A 17560-nucleotide genomic window follows, 5' to 3' on the forward strand; every position below is an offset into this window, starting at 1 on the left:
CTGACGAAACAGACAGAGAGAGACAGCCAGTAATAGGGGCTCATTTTCCCGTTAATTACAGGCCGTGATCTTGCTGTGGAGAAATACCCCACCCTTCGAGCCCAAAATGACACCTGGAAATGTTTCCGTTAAATCGCACCCACAAATGTATTAAAAGTTTTAACTTGTTTTTAAAAATGCACAATCAAATCTGTATAGCATTTAAAAGTCTGTGCAACATAAAAGGAGTTAGACTTTTCTTGTGCACTCTATTGAATTGAAGTAAAATTTGCAAAAATTCATTTCAGAACATTTTTTTAAAATCCATGCTTACCTTAGGTCATGAAGCTCTGACCCCGATCCTGTCACCAGTAAGAACTCCTCTTCTGACATGTGGCTGATTGTCACCTCAGCATAAACCCGGCCTCTTGGGGTAATCATATGACTGATGTTAATGTAGCCCACCTGTGGGAAAGGAGGGCAAATTAAAGGTGCAAAAAGAGGGGCCACATACTTTTGTCACTTGCATTTTCGGGGAACTTCATCACTTTACCTATACTGAAAATGATAGGCTGCACTTTTTCATATTTTCTGCTTTTACATCAAATTTGAAGGAGTTATCACCAAAACCAAATTGGAAAGCCGCAGTTTGCGAGGTGGTCATATGCAATGATGCCAGACCTTAGGTTCGATTGCACAATGAAATGAAATGAAAAATCGCTTATTGTCACGAGTAGGCTTCAATGAAGTTACTGTGAAAAGCCCCTGTAGTAGTGGAATAAAAAAGCACTGTGGGAGACAATGTCAGGTACTGTCAGCTTTACAATGGTGGTACAGGACACTGATGAGAAACAGAAGAGGTCGTAAAATAGAACTTTGATGCATGGCTTGGTGACCATGTGTGTGCTGGAGAAGCCATTCTAGGAGATAGGCGTGCTGCAGTGGGATAAGCAGGAGTTCAGCCATGTGAGGCACTGTCACATTAGCTGCAAAGGAAAATGGCATGGTTCACTATATCGGGTAGAGTGAACAAGTTGAGGAAGATGAGAAAGGGTAACACACCACTGTAGCAGACACAAAGAATATCTTTAGAGTTTTGACAGAGTGTGTCATGATTTGGTGGCCGTGGCGTTGTAGAGTAATGACTATTTCCAGAATCTTGGAAAGGAAGATGGAGGTGACATTTGGGAGTCAAGGGTTGAACTAAGGAGCTAAATTTGACTATACATGATTTGTGCGTCAGATTGACAGCATCGAACACTTGTAAATTACAAATTTCTCTTGACCGTCAGTTTAGTAAAATGGTGATTTATTGGGTATTACCTCAGGACCTCTCACCTACACCTTTGAAAAGTGGGTATTTTCTGTCAAAATGAATATCTCTGTTGTTAGTTTTTCATTCTTACATCTAGGACTGGCATCTTATACCTTTGGAACGACATTTGCAATCAGGTGGTCTAGAAGTTTTGTGGAGTCCTTTCCCTTCACAGTGAATTTTCCAAAGGGCGTTAGGTCGAATACTCCCACTTTTTCCATGACATGTTTACACTCTCGGCCAACTGGTTCAAACCAGTTTGTGCGACGAAAACTAGGCCTGGCATGAATGTACAAGTTTGTTAAGTTAATATCTTGTTATTTTCCGCGCAGAAAAATCACATTTTGATTTTAATAATCACGGTGCTCTCTCTTTGGCAGTTGTCCTCGAGCAAGGTGCTTGGCTGCCAGTTCAAATACTTCAATCAAATTGGTGGTGAGCCAGAAGGATGTTAAACAATTTTCTTGACAAACCAAGTTGTTATGATCCAAATGCATTGCCTGAAAGGGTGGTAGAAGTAGATTCAGTGAAAACTTTAAAAGGGAATTGGAAAATAAACATTTGCAAGGCTATGGAGAAGAAGCAAGGGAGTACATGGGTCTAATTGGATTGGTCGAAGATTGTACGAAGAGCCAGCATGGGCACAATGGTTGCCATCGATGTGGTATGATTCAATAAATAGGGGTGATTTTGGCAAATAAGGTCCCAGATTGTCCATTGATAGACTTTGCTATATGTCGCATGTCCAAAAATCTCCAAAAATCTGTCCTGGTCCACCCACGCAACAACAGCGCCTATGCTTCCTCAGGAAACTAAGGAAATTCGGCATATCCACATTAGCTTTTACCAACTTTTACAGATGCACCATAGAAAGCATCCTATCGGGCTGCATCACAGCCTGGTATGGCAACTGCTCGGCCCAGGACTGCAAGAAACTTCAGAGAGTGGTGAACACAGCCCAATCCATCACACAAACCCGCCTACCATCCATTGACTCCATCTACACCTCCCGCTGCCTGGGGAAAGTGGGCAGCATAATCAAAGACCCCCCCCCCCCGCCTTACTCAGTCTTCCAACTCAGAAGTCTGAGAACACGCACGAACAGATTCAAAAACAGCTTCTTCCCCACTGTTGCCAGACTCCTAAACGACCCTCTTATGGACTGACCTGATTAACACTACACCCCTGTATGCTTCACCCAATGCCGGGGTTATGTAGTTACTTTGTGTACCTTGTGTTGCCCTATTATGTATTTTCTTTTATTTCCTTTTATTTTCATGTACTTAATGATCTGTTGAGCTGCTCGCAAAAAAATACTTTTCACTGTACCTTGGTACATGTGAAAATACACAATCCAATCCAATCCAATATAGGGAATCTGGGTGTGCTGGTAAGGCACTCGATGGATTGGACATGCCGGTCGTCAGGGATGACAGGCAGGGGGAACTGGAAGCACAAATAGGACTGGGAGAGATCATGGAAAGCATCAGCTCCATGCAAGCGTGGAAGTCACCGGGACCTGACGAGTTCCCGGTGGACTTTAATAAAAAATTCACACCAGCCCTGGCTCCAAACCTAAGGAATATGTTCGCAGACTCGCTAGTGAGGGATACCTTGCTTCCTACTCTAACACAGGCCACGATATCGCTGATACGCAAAAAAGACAAAGACCCGATGGAATGTGGATCATACGATCCGTTTCGCTGCTCAATGTTGATGCGAAGATACTTGCGAAGCTCCAGGCCAAGAGACTGGAGAACTGCGTACTGGAGGTGGTTGCAGAGGACCAGATGGGCTTTGTTAAGGGTAGACAGCTACTGTGAGCATCAGGCGACTGATGAATGTAATAATGACCCATCCGGGGAGAGAACACCAGAGGTGATGATCTCCCTGGATGCAGAAAAGGTCTTCGACAGAGTCGAGTGGAAGTACCTCATTGAGGTACTGGAGTGGTTTGGGCCAGGGACAGGGTTCACCTCATGGGTGAAACTACTGTACAACGGCCCCAAGGCGAGCATTCGGACCAACACCACCAACTCTGAATAATTTCAGCTGTACAGAGGCACAAGGCAGGGATTCCCACTGTCTTCGCTGTTGTTTGCCCTGGCGATCGCTCTGTGTGACACGAAAAGCTGGAAGAGTATTCAAAGAGGGGCCAAAGAGCAGAGTCTCACACGATGCGATGACCTGCTCCTCTACATCTCAGACCCACAGAACGGCCTGGAAGTAATCATGAAGTTCCTGGAGGAGTTCAGAGCCTTCTCAGGCTACAAACTCAACCTGAGCAAGAGAGAGACATTCCCGGTGAACCCAAACGGGGTAGGGACAGAGCTGGAGGGGCTACCATTCAAGCTACCCCAAAACAAATCCCGCTACCTAGGGATCTAGATAGCCCATGACTGCACACGGATCCACAAGTGGAATCTGACCAGTCTGGCACAGGAAGTTTAAAAAGGACCGACAGAGTTGGGATACACTCCCACTTTCCTCTTCCCGCTGAGTCTCCTCTTCTTGTTTAGATCCATCCCGATCTACATCCCCAAGGCCTATTTCCATAATATAGACAAAATGATCATGGTGTTTATGTGTGTGTGTACGCGTGGGATTGGGTGGGGGGGGGGGGGGGTTGTAAAGAACCCAGGGATCCCTAAATCGACACCTCAAAGGAGGAAACATATGGGTGGTTTGGCCCTGCCGAATCTACAATACTACCACTGGGCATCCACAGCTGAGAGGGTATGGGGATGGATACGTAAACCCAACATGGAATGGGTGAGAATGGAGGAGTCTTCCTAGCAAAACTAAAGACATGGAATCAAATGAGGCAGCATTTTGGTCTAACCGAGATGTCCCTCATGGCTGCCATCTGCGGAAACAACAAATTCCCACCAGCCATGCTCAACGTCACTTTTAAAAGATGGAGTCAGGACAGGGGGACGCTAGCAGCCCGGGACTTTTACATAGGGGACTGACTAGCAACCTTGGGTGAACTGATGGAGGACCTCGACCTGCCGACAGGTCAGGGACTCAGACACCTCCAAATCAAACACTTTCTCCACAAGGAAACAGCAAAATACCCCAGGGCCCCGAGACACATTACTGGAGGAACTAATAGGATAGGGCAGGAAGGAGAGGGGGGAACTGTGGAAACATATGGGTGGTTGCTGGATAGGGCAAGACTACCAATGGACAAAGCCAGATGAAAATGGGAGGGGACCTGGGGACAGAAGTGGGTTGGGGACTCTAGAGCGAGGCATTAAGTAGGACCAATCTCCTCCTACGCCAGGCTAAGTCTCATGCAGTTTAAAGTGGTGCACAGAGCTCACCTAATCAGAACGCGGATGAATAAGTTCTTCCTGGAGGTGGAGGATAAATGTGAATGTGGTTGCCCGGCCAACCACGCCCACATGTTCTGAGCCTGCCAGACTGGTCGGGTTCTGGACAGCTTTCTTCAAGGTGATGTCCAAGGTGTGGGGGTGAGGGTGGAGCCGTGCCCAAGAGTGGCAGTCTTCAGGGTATCGGAAGGCAGAACTACATATGGGGAAGGGGGCTGACGCGCTGGCTTTTGCTTCCTTAATCGCCTGCCAGAGAATCCTGCTCGGCTGGCGATCAGCAGCATCACCCCCAGCTGCAGACTGGGTGGCAGACCTGTCGGAATTTATCCACCTGGAGAAGATCAAATGCACCATCCGCGGGACAGACGTGGGTTTCCATAAAACGTGGGGGCCATTCATCAGCCTGTTCCAAAATCTGTTCGAGGCCAACAGCAACTAGGGAAAGAGGGAGGGAGGAGGGGAAGGGAAGAGCAGACAAGAACACATGCAATGAGTTGGACCAAAGAGGGAAGGGGAAGGAGATGAGGAATAAACTCAAGGGAGTCACAGAGAGAAATATGGGGAATAAAGGGAAGGGGCAGGAAGGCCTCCCCCCCCCGACCTCCCAACCTACAAGGTCAACAACAAAAAACGTAGAAAAGAGGAGCAGAGCTCAGTAGTGAAAATCACTTATTGTCACGAGTAGGCTTCAAATGAAGTTACTGTGAAAAGCCCCTAGTCGCCACATTCCGGCACCTGTTACGGGAATCAAACCGTGCTGCTGGCTTGCCTTGGTCTGCTTTCAAAGCCAGCAATTAGCCCTGTAAGCTAAACAGCCCCTTAACAGTGTGACACCAAGGGTTAGCGATTAGCCCTGTGAGCTAAACAGCCCCTAAACAGTGTGACACCAAGGGTGGAAGAGAGGACTACCAATGGGGGGGGGAGGGGGTGGGGGCTGGGGAGAATGTATTTTTAAAAGTATGTAAACAGAAAACTGCACAACATGTATATATCAGTTTGATCCTGGCTCTGGGTCACTGTCCGTGTGGAGTTTGCACTTTCTTCCCGTGTCTGTATAAGTCTCAGCCCCACAACCCAAAGATGTGCAGTGTAGATTAATTGGCCATGCTAAATTGCCCTGTGATTGGGTACTCTAAATGTCTTTAAAAATCATGTAAATATCTGGTGCACTATTGGTTAAATTGTTATTCTGTAAAAATTGAAAAATGCCAGTAAAAAATATTTTTTTAAAAAAGCGTCTCCCCACTGGATCTTCTTTTCCCAACATTCCAAGGAGGACAAAGAAACTGCTACATAGATACTCTGAAGCTCTCCTTGAAGATAGCAGTGTTGGCATTAACGCCTGGGAGGGGCTTGCTACCAATTGTTCAAGCTGCATCACGCTTTGAGGCGCAACATCTTAACGATGAGGCAGAACAGCGGCAGAGAAGGAAGAAAATCCTGCTCTCCGGATCCCACTACCTCATGGAGGTCCTGCCCCTAGTGCCCAAAGATCCAAGAGAATCGGCTTGATATGGTAGAAACCTGTGACCCTGAGAGACATCACCCTCGAATGGAGGACAGCTGACGACAGGGTCCCTGCTGAACATAAATCCCACTCCAGACAGCCTCAGTATTCAGGGATGGTGCTCTGGTCTCACCGGGGTGGTCAGCAAAAAGGAATGCCATCATTAAGGCAGAGGTTCATTCCCCTGAGGATCTGGTACAGCAAGGGAAATACTGGCCTCAATCGAACGGCCTCATTGTGCCTGACTCGGTGACATGACAAGGCCATTAAATCTCATGAGAGGCCTCTCGCAATATTTGCGACGCTCAGAACGTCTCGCAAGATCTAACGATATCTCACGAGTCGTCACAATCTGAATCTCGCCCTTGCTGGGTGAGATCCAGATTTACATATCCAAGTGACCCATAAGGTTCACTTAAATAAGTCAGTGCTCGATTCTCCTGAGGCCTGGGAATGCACACTCGCTCCTGGGAGACCTCGTCATGACGCTGTTTACCACTGCTCCACACGAACAAGGACCAGGCGTAACGGCACCTGGGGGCCTGCCAAGGCCATCGGAGGCCCCCGGGTGGTCGGGTTCTGGGTAGGGTGGCACCCTGGCATTCCTGCTGCCACCTGGGTACCTTGGCATTGCCACCCAGGTGCCAAATTGCCACTGCCAGGGATCGGGCCTGGGGTTGCCCTGCCCTCAAGAGGTGGGGTGAGGTGGGGGCTCGAGGACCTCCTAGGAGGCACGTTGGGGCGGTCCAGACTCTGCTGTGGAGAGTCCAAGAGGGGCCAAGAGATGGGGACTGCATTTAAAAATGGTGCTCCAATCTCTTCCTGCAGTGACGAGTTCAGCTCATCAGTGCAGGAAGTGAGGTAAGTGCAGCCTTGGTGGGGCGTTCTTCGCCAAGGCCAAAAGAAAGGACGGTTGATAGCGGAGCCATTCCTCAGTGCTGTAGGTGCCGAGAAATCACCCTCTACCACGCACCCAAAACGGGAATCTATTTTTCCGGCTTTAAATTGCGGCCACTGTTTTCTAATCATTTACATTCCACTCCCCGCTCAACAAATTCTCTCTCCTGCTCTGGCCACAATAGACCTTTCATCTATCTCCCTGCAGAACTGCTTTCATCCTGAATGGGTTCATTTTCTGTTCCCACACAAGATATTTGAAGGAACATAAGTAATAAGAGCAGATGTAAGCCATGTTGCCCTTTGATCCTGATCCACCCTTCAACAAAACCATGGTTAATCTTCTACCTCAACTCGACTCTCCCGCCTTGTTCCTTTCATTCTCCCTCTGTCCAAAAATCTATCGATCTCTGCCTTGAATATACACAATGACTGAGAATCCACTGCCTTCGCGTAAAGAACACCAAAGATTCACTGTACTCATCTGTGAAGACATTCATGTCATCTCAATGATAAATTGCTGACCTCATATCCTGAGACTTTTGACACCTAATTCTAGAGTCCCCACCAGGAGAAACAGCCTCCCAGCATCGACCCCATCAAACTCTCTAACTCTTCTACATATTTCAAAGAGATTGGGCGGGATTCTCCTGTACCCGGTGGGACGGGGGGTCCCAGCGGGACGGAGTGGCGTGAACCATTCCGGCATCAACCCGCCCCAAAGGTGCAGAATCCTCCGCACCTTCAGGGGCTAGGCCGGCGCCGGAGTGGTTTGCGCCCCGCTGGCCGACATGGAAGGCCTTTGGCGCTGCACCAGCCGGGGCCGAAGGGACTCCGCCGGCCGGCGCTGCTGACGTCAACCCCGCATATGCGCTGGGGGGGGGGTTCACTTATGCATCAGCCATCGCGAAGGCTGACACGGCCGATGCGTAGGAAAAGAGTGCCCCCACGGCACAGGCCCCCCCGCGGATCGGTGGGCCCCGATCGCGGGTCAGGCCCCCATAGGGGCACCCCCCGGGGCCAGATCGCCCCCCCCCCAGGACCGCAGAGCCCGTCAACGCGCCAGGTCCCGTCGGTAAGGGACCTAGTCTAATCTAAGCCGGCGGGACTGGCAAAGAACCAGCGGGGCTTCAGCCCATCGCGGGTCGGAGAATCCCCGGGGGGGCCGCTGTGAGCGGCCGCCGACATGATTCCCGCCCCCGGCGAATCTCCGGTGCCGGAGAATTCAGCGGACGGCAGGGGCGGGATTCACGCCGCCCCCCCCCCCGGCGATACTCCGGCCCGGCGGGGGGTCGGAGAATCCCGCCCTCTATCTCTCATTCTTCTAAACACCAGACAACAGCGAGTCTTTCTCTTACACTCCAACCTCTTTGCAATAGAGGAAACATTCCATGTGTCTTTTTTTTAAAAATAAATTCAGAGTACCCAATTCATTGTTTTCCAATTAAGGGGCAATTTAGCATGGCCAATCGACCTACCCTGCACATCTTAGTGCTGTGGGGGCGAAACCCACACAAACACGGGGAGAATGTGCAAACTCCACACAGACAGTGACCCAGAGCCGGGATCGAACCTGGAACTTTGGCGCTGTGATGCAGTAGGGCTAACCCACTGAGCCACCGTGCTGCCCAGCCCATATGCCTTCTTAACTATTTGCCGTACCTGCATATTACGTTCCTATGATTTGTGTACAAGGGCATGCCAATGCCTCTGTGTACCAACATTTAATTGTTTTTCATCTTTTAAAAAAAACTGCTTTTCTATTCTACCAACAAAATGGATCATTTCAGGTTTCCTCACATTATAGATCCCGTTTAACTTGCACCTTTTTTCTGGAATAGTGCGGTGACATTAGCTACTCTCCAAGTCACAGAGGAGGCTTGAGAATATAGAGTTGTGGAATATCAAAATGAATGCATCCACCACCTCTGCAGCTTTCAAAACCATCGGATGTAGGTCATCGGGTTCAGGGAATTTATGTTCAACGCCATGGCCGGGATTTTGCGCACACTGTAAGTGTCGTAAAATCCCACGAGAAGTCATAAACGGGAATCTCTCCTGCGCAATCCCGCGACCGATTGTCCCTGCTCAATGCCACTCAGGATGGTCGGGAACCTCATTTAGCGGGATTCCCCAATGTATCCCTCCACAGTAGGATTTCCCTCCTTCCCGACGTGCAGTCACAAAGTTTACAGCAGGTCTACAGCAATGTACACCAGGCAAAGAGACCATTCCAGGGGGGAAATTCCCTGTGTCTCTTGGGGGGATGGGGAGTTCCTTGTGTCCATGTGGTTCCCCCTGTCCATGGGGGTGGGTTGGGGGGTTCCCCATGTGCATGTGGGTGTGTTCCCTCTGCCAGTGTGGTGTTGGTTCTGTTTTTTAATGTTTGTGCTGGAGATCAGGGAGCTCATTGCCAGTGGGGCCAGCTCTGACACGCCTCCAACACCATTTTCATCTGAAGTGGTGGGAATATATGGGAGGAAAGCTGGCTGTGCAGCCGGGTGCTGGACACTGCTTTCCTCACCTGAACCAGCTCTTCGCAAACAATGAAGGAAAATTCCGCCCAACTCTCTTACTTTCTCTCTTCCCTCCTTCCCAAATACAGAATCCTTTACAGTCAAAGCCACCTAACTCTGGCAGGAGAGCAAAGCTGGCAGAAGCAGCTTGACCCCTGACCAATTTTGACTTGTGCAAGGTTTATAAAGGGTAAACCGTCTTCTACAGTCTGTTTCGTCATGGCGGGCGGGAGGGGGGGGGACCCCCTCCCAAGAACAATCCCACCCTTTTCCTCCCCTCCAGAAGGACTGAGATAAATTTGGGTCATTCTTTGAATACAGACAGACTTCTCTACACTCGAATATTGTTGACCACATCAGTGCACCTTTTCAGGCCAGATTGCTACATATTAAATTTTACTTGGCTGGACCCCACCCCAAGTCTGTCATCTCAGATCTCAGGACCCTTAACTGTGAGAACTGTTACTGGTAATTCCCCCAACAAAAAAAAAATCTCTCTCTCTCTTCTTCACTTCTCTTTCTTTCTGTCTCCTTCTCTTCTGTTTCTTTCTCTCTCTCCGTCTCAGAGATCACAGTGCGTACATCCCTGCCTTGGAAAATAGCTGTAAACATACAAATGCGGAAATAATGAATTTATAACCTTGGAAGATCAGTACAAATAGTTGTGTTTAAACCTCAGTAAAAGTTCATCTTCATATATAAGAGAAAGGAACAAATAAGCTAAAATACCATATGAAGCTAGATTCATGTTATCTGGATCCAAATTAGCAGCAAGAATGGTTTCAGTTTCTTTCCTTGCCCATATCACTTGAATTTGTTGACTCCACAATCACTAGGTTCCTTACCGAAGTGACCATTATTCACGTGTGTTATGCCAAGTGTTAGCGTTGGCATCTAAACGCCATGTACCTCACTGGTTAGAGATCAGGGTTGGGGAACTTGGCCAACTTTTTCCCTTCTTCATCTATTAGAGCTGAGGCCAACTGCAGTGCCCCGAATGAAATCAATTCGTTCAACATGGGCAGCGCGGTAGCATAGTGGTTAGCACAATTGCTTCACAGCTCCAGGGTCCCAGGTTCGATTCCTGGCTTGGGTCACTGTTTGTGCGGAGTCTGCACGTTCTCTCCGTGTGTGCGTGGGTTTCCTCCGGGTGCTCCGGTTTCCTCCCACAGTCCAAAGATGTGCTAAATTGCCCTTAGTGTCCAAAATTGCCCTTAGTGTTGGGTAGGGTTACTGGGTTATGGGGATAGGGTGGAGGTGCGGGCTTGGGTAGGGTGCTCTTTCCAAGAGCCGGCGCAGACTTGATAGGCCAAATGGCCTCCTTCTGCACTGTAAATTCTATGATTCTATGAACGTAGTGTGGGGATTAAATCTACTCCCTCCATGATGGTTAGCACAATTGCTTCACAGCTCAACCACTCATTGAGCACACAGCCACTGAGATCCAGTTGCTTGGTTTTTAAATGCACTTGTAAGGAAGAAATGACTAGAAGTGCAGGCGTCTATAGATTCCATTTCCAGATATATAATAATGAAAAACTAACAGGGTAATTTCCCGCAATATGTTCAGATGCTAAATATCCTCGGTGCTGGCCAAGATGGGTACTGCAGCTGAAGCACAGGTTCAACCTGCGTTTAGCCACCTTGGAAAAGGAGCCAAAAAATGTGTTAGGAATGGGTTGCCCAGATGCTTGTAATGGCGATGATTGCCACTTAACGTGCTTGCTGGTTCTTCCTAAGGAGGCTGCGTGGCAGTTTGGTGGTTCGTGATTGTCCTAATGCCCTCCCGTAACAGCAACCAACTGTTTGGGAGAAACATGGTGTCGACGTGGTTTCTAAGTGCTACTTAAAGTGATACTCACCATTCCATGTTTACTTGCTGCTGGAGCTGTGAGGAGGACCCATGGGACATATCGGCAGACTCTCTGGGACACTTTGTTAAACTCTATGAACTCTAGGGGCAGCAGGGTAGCATGGTGGTTAGCATAAATGCTTCACAGCTCCAGGGTCCCAGGTTCGATTCCCGGCTGGGTCACTGTCTGTGTGGAGTCTGCACGTCCTCCCCGTGTGTGCGTGGGTTTCCTCCGGTTTCCTCCCACAGTCCAAAGATGTGCGGGTTAGGTGGATTGGCCATGTTAAATTGCCCGTAGTGTCCTAATAGTGAGGTTAAGGGGGGGAGTTGTTGGGTTACGGGTATAGGGTGGATACATGGGTTTGAGTGGGGTGATCATTGCTCGGCACAACATCGAGGGCCGAAGGGCCTGTTCTGTGCTGTACTGTTCTATGTTCTTGTCAGCATTTATTCCAGAACATCTCTCAGGACTTCACCGAAAAAGAGAAAGTGCTGCATTGCTCTACATTTTGGACACCTCATAGGAATCACCAAGAAAACCTGGTCATGGGCCTATTGTTAGGGATCCCTATGGCTGGGAGGAAGAATGGAAGAGAGGACGTCAGGACAGGCAGAGCGGCACCAGCCGCTCCAGGAGAGAGGGACAAAAGGGTGAGGAGGGCGATGTTTACCCTATGTCTCTACGGGTATGGGGCATCCTTCCTCCTCATCTGGACCTTTTCTCCCAGGATCAAAGTGCAATATCCGAGCAGCGCCGGCTCTAGGGTTGCTGGCGCCCTGGGCAAGCTGAACTTCGGCGCCCTTGGGGGGGCGGGGCCGAGGGGGGGGGGGGGCTGAGGGGGGGGGGGGGGGGGGGGGGGGGCGAGGGGGGGGGGGGCGGAGGGAGGGGGGGCGCCGAGGGAGGGGGGTGAGGGGGGGGCGAGGAGGGGGGGGGCGAGGAGGGGGGGGGCGGGGGCGAGGAGGGGCAGACCGGGGGGGGGGGGGGGGCGAGGAGGGGCGGACCCGGGGGGGGCGGACCCGAGGGGGGCGGACTCGCGGGGGGGCGGGGGGGCGGACCCGAGGGGGGCGGACCCGAGGGCGGGGCAGGGGGCGAACCCGAGGGGGGCGGGGGGGACCGAGCCGGGGGGCGGACCGAGCCGGGGGGGCCGCCCTGGGGGCGTCCTGGGGGCGGGCGGCCACCGCGCATGCGCTGGTTGGCACCGGCCCAACTGCGCATGCGCGGGACCCGAGTCTCTGGCGCCCCCGAGCACATGGTGCCCCGGGCGACAGCCCGAGTTGCCGGTGCCTTGAGCCGGCCCTGATCCGAGACTGTGTGATTCCTCTTTGTCAGTCCCTGAGCCATCCAACAACGTACTGCTGTGTGCCAGTCAGTGGGTGCAAGAAGCCAATATATACTGATCCAGAACAATCGTGTCTAATCAGCACTCGAGTGCTAAACATTCAGTTAACTAGTTTAGCATCTCCAGGCAGGTTCATAATGTGATAATCAGCAATTAGAATCAAACTGTGTGCTAAAACAAACATGTTTATATGCATGGCGCCCAGTCAATACCTATTTTCAGCTTTTGACTGAAATAACTTCAGTGTTTTGGTTCACCAAACCCCCTGTTGCTGGTCTAGTTACCCTCTCGGGTTCTTAAGTTCTTTTTTTAACATTATTCCATTTCCATGGCTCAGGTCTCAGTGTGACCCACGAAGAATTCTGTTATTTGGAAGTTTGAAATGCAGGACGTGCACTGAACTATACTGCTACAGGGCGAGATAAGTGAGCAAAATTGTTTGACAATCAATTATCCCAGAAACGGGTCTATTTTGAATGAGATATGGGCTGGAATTCAATGCTCGCCCCCAAGGCAGCTTATGGAAACAGGTTGAGACCCCACCACCCTCCCACTTCTGCCCTGATTTAAATTTGGGGCAGTAAGGCTCACGGACAGCCTTCTCATCCTCACCATTGATTGAAGTCCTTTCATGGGCAATTAATGCCCACTAAGGACTTTGGATCCTTTGAACTTTGGATCAGAAATTGGCTGTTTGGATCAGAAATTGGCTGTTTGGATCAGATATTGGCTAGCTGGAAGAAGACAAAGGGTGGTGGTTGATGGGAAATGTTCAGACTGGAGTCCAGTTACTAGTGGTGTACCACAAGGATCTGTTTTGGGGCCGCTGCTGTTTGTCATTTTTATAAATGACCTGGAGGAGGGCGTAGAAGGATGGGTGAATAAATTTGCAGATGACACTAAAGTCGGTGGAGTTGTGGACAGTGCAGAAGGATGTTACAAGTTACAGAGGGACATAGATAAGCTGCAGAGTTGGGCTGACAGGTGGCAAATTGAGTTTAATGCAGAAAAGTGTGAGGTGATTCATTTTGGAAGGAATAACAGGAAGACAGAGTACTGGGCTAATGGTAAGATTGTTGGTAGTGTGGATGAGCAGAGAGATCTCGGTGGTCCATGTACATAGATCCCTGAAAGTTGCCACCCAGGTTGAGAGGGTTGTTAAGAAGGCATACGGTGTGTTAGCTTTTATTGGTAGAGGAATTGTGTTTCGGAGCCACGTTGCAGTTGTACAAAACTCTGGTGCGGCCGCATTTGGAGTATTGTGTGCAGTTCTGGTCGCCGCATTATAGGAAGGATGTGGAAGCATTGGAAAGGGTACAGAGAAGATTTACAAGGATGTTGCCTGGTGTGGGGGGAAGAACTTCTGAGGAAAGACTGAGGGACTTAAGGCTATTTTCGTTAGAGAGAAGATGGTTAAGAGGTGACTTAATTGAGGCATACAAGATGATCAGAGGATCAGACAGGGTGGACAGTGAGAGCCTTTTTCCTCGGATGGTGATGTCTAGCATGAGGGGACATAGCTTTAAATTGAGGGGAGATAGATATAGGAGAAATGTCAGAGGTAGGTTCTTTACTCAAGAGAGTAGTAAGGGTGTGGAATGCCCTGCCTGCAACAGTAATGGACTCGCCAACACTAAACGCATTCAAATGGTCATTAGATAGGCATATGGACAATAAGGGAATAGTGTAGATGGGCTTTAGAGTGGTTTTGCAGGTCGGCGCAACATCGAGGGCCGAAGAGCCTGTACTGCGCTGTTATGTTCTAATTCTGTTACTGATGGTATTAAACCAGCAGTTGGTGGGCAGTGGAATGGTCATGTGGGAGGCCTGAATATAAAGACCTGGGCCTGGCATTGGGATGGAGGATGGAGGGGCCTGCTCTGTGGTGCCACCCCTTTCGTGTGACCCTTCTGCACATGTCACCTACTGATCCTCCCCCTCTGTGACCCCATTCCACCCTTACTCACCTGCGACCTGGATTCACACGCAAGTCCTGGGCCTCCGGTGGGTGCATTGCTGGCAGCAGTCAGCACACCACTGGTGCAGCCACCAGTGCACAGTTGTCAGTCTCTGATTGGCCAGCAGCTCCCATGGAAGGGATTTGTGCGGCCAGTGTCTATGATCCTTGGGAAGACTTGCCTCTGCCCACTTCAGTGCCTGCTTGGCCCTCCCAAATGGAGGCACCCCGGGGCTTTGTAGTTTCTCCATCAGGCGGGCGAGACCCCCACCGCTGGCATTAAATACCACACATAGTTTCTGTCAGAATTGAGGAAGGATAGCAGAAGCAGCCTCCCAAATGTGGGGCGGCACACTTTTCGGCAGCACACTTGGATGGCACTGTAGCACAGTGGTTAGCACTGTTGCTTCACATCGCCGGGGTCCCAGATTCGATTCCCGGCTTGGGTCACTGCCTGTGCAGAGTCTGCATGTCTTCCTTGTGTCTGCTTGGGTTTCCTCTGGGTGCTCTGGTTTCTTCCCACAAGTCCTGAAAGACATGGGGCTGCATTCTCCGCCAACGGGATGCTCCATTTTGCCGGCGGCCCGGGGGTTCCCCCACAATGGGAAACCCCATTGACCGGCCGGCGTAACGGAGCATCCCGCCAGCGGGGTGAAACAGAAATGTGACGCGGCGGTGCAGAGAACCCAGCCCATGCTGTTAGGTGAATTGAACATTCTGAATTCTCCCTCAGTGTACCCGAACAGCCACATTCCAGCGCCTGTTCGGCGAGGCTGATACGGGAATTGAACCCGCGCTGCTGGTCTTGTTCTGCATTACAAGCCAGCTGTTTAGCCCACTATTCCCGCCCCCGGGAGTGGTATGTCTGCTGGTTACCAAACACGCCAGAAGAAGGTGAAAGACCTGGCCAAGGAGTTGGAAGAGACCTGTGGCGCAGCAGCTATTGGACAAATAGTGGAGGGGGAAGGGCTAGTGCAAGTTGGAAGATCCCAGATGGAACAGTTGATGGCCTTCATCAAGGAAGAGTTCCTCCAGCAGAGGAAGGAGATGCAGGAGGATCAATCGAAGGCCATCGAACGAGCTGTGGCACCCTTGAAGGATAAGGCCCCGGAGGTGGTCAGAACACACAGATCTCGGAGGCAGAAGCAGCCAGTGATCATGAGAATCCACAAGTTTGTGGAGAAAGAGAAGATCCTGCAGTGGACCAGGGAGAAGTGGAACTGGGAGGACAACAAGCTCCGAATATACCAGGACGTTGGAGCTGAACTGGCAAAACGGTATGTGGAGTTCAACAGGGCCAAGGCGGTGCTGTGTCAACGGTGAGTCAGGTTTGGGGTGCTCAACGGGCAGCAGGGTGGCGCAGTAGTTAGCATTGCTGCCTCGTGGCCCCGAGGTCCAAGGTCCGATCCTGGCTTTGGGTCACTGTCCCTGTGGAGTTTGCAGACGCTCCCCGTGTTTGCGTGTGTGTTGCCCCCACGACCCAAAGATGTGCAGGCTGGGTGGATTGGCCACGTTAAATTGCCCCTTAATTGGAAAAAATGAATTGGGTATTCTAAATTTATTTTAAAAAAAGGTTTGGGGTGCTCTACCCGGTGAAACAATGGGGGACTGATGAGGGCTGGGAATTTTGAGGCCGAGGATGCGGCCAATGACTATCAAGGAGCACAAACTGGGGGAGGACTGAACATTTTTGGGAGACGAAGGTGATGGCACCTCAGAACAATGGAATATACGGGTAGAGTGAGGGTTGGAGAAAGGGGGGCTTTTTTCTTTTCCTCCTAGGTGGAGGGTATTTCATTTTTCTGTTGCATCGACAATGGGCAGCAGGGTGAAAAGTTTGTAAGGGGACGGCTGTCCCCCCTCCCGTCCTGTGGCTTACTTTTTCTTTTCGTTTGGCTTTGGGGGAGGTGATCTGTGGTTTGAGATGCGTCTTTCTTTGGGTGGGTAAGGGTGAGGTCTGTGGGGAGCCTTCTGCATAGAACAAAAAGGTGAGGGTGGGAGAGGGTTGGGGGTGTCAGTAGGAGGAGTCTTTGGACAGGAGTTGCTATGCTGGCAGGTAATGCTGGTGAACAGAAGTGAGGTGGGGGAAAGGCTACGGGAGATGGTCGGGGGGAGGGGCGTGGGGATGCGACGCAGCAGGGTTGGAGAAGAAATGTGGTCAGGGATGGAGAAGGGGCCACCTTGGATGAAATCAGAAAGGGGAGGGCGTCAGTTGAGGTTCCCAAGGGTGGATGAGGATCTGGTGGAAGAGCTGGAAACCCCAATTGAAACTGAGGAAATAATGGAGGGCATGTAGACGGGCAAGGCCCCGGGGCCGGACGGCTACCCTGTGGAATTCTATGAGAGATATTGAGCCCACTGTTGGTGAGGACATTTAATGAAGCACGAGAGAAGGGAGTCCTCCCCCCAACAATGTTGCAGCCCTTGATTTCATTGATCCTGAAACGGGAGAAGGATCCGGAGTAATGTGGGTCATACAGACCAATTTCTTTACTGAATGTGGAGTAAGATACTCTGCTGGCTAAGATGACACATACTGGGCGCAATTCTCCGCTCTCACGAAAATTCGGAGAATAGCGGGCAGCGTAAATTTTTACGGACACGCTGGTCCGACGCCCTCCCGCTATTCTCCCCCCCCCCTACGCCCGCCTCCCGACACGAATCGCTGCCCGCCGTTTTTTTACGGCGAGCAGCGATTCTCTCCTGGCCGATTTCCAAGGCCTTTACGGCCGTTTTTACAAGCGTAAAACACACCTGCTCTGACCGTTCGTAAAAACGGCCGTAAAGTCCCGTTCTCGGGAACCATGGCACCGATTGGCACGGCCGTACCCACCGATCGCGGGCAGCGGGTACTTACCCCGC

The 17560-nt window shown here is 50.7% G+C and overlaps 1 protein-coding gene across 3 annotated transcripts in view; it reads right to left on the reverse strand.

The window, feature by feature from the left end:
• dmgdh (dimethylglycine dehydrogenase) overlaps nucleotides 1–17560 on the reverse strand; it is a 152976-nt gene that overhangs the window by 45369 nt on the left and 90047 nt on the right. For all 3 annotated transcript variants that reach the window (XM_038805559.1, XM_038805560.1, XM_038805562.1), the window contains 2 exons: nucleotides 1408–1573; nucleotides 314–444 (listed from right to left, as the gene is read on the reverse strand). In XM_038805559.1, coding sequence (XP_038661487.1) covers nucleotides 314–444; nucleotides 1408–1573 — 297 coding nt within the window. The remainder of the gene's footprint in view (nucleotides 1–313; nucleotides 445–1407; nucleotides 1574–17560) is intronic.

Source organism: Scyliorhinus canicula, chromosome 8 (genome assembly GCF_902713615.1).
Source record: "Scyliorhinus canicula chromosome 8, sScyCan1.1, whole genome shotgun sequence".
NCBI classification, from domain to species: domain Eukaryota; kingdom Metazoa; phylum Chordata; class Chondrichthyes; order Carcharhiniformes; family Scyliorhinidae; genus Scyliorhinus; species Scyliorhinus canicula.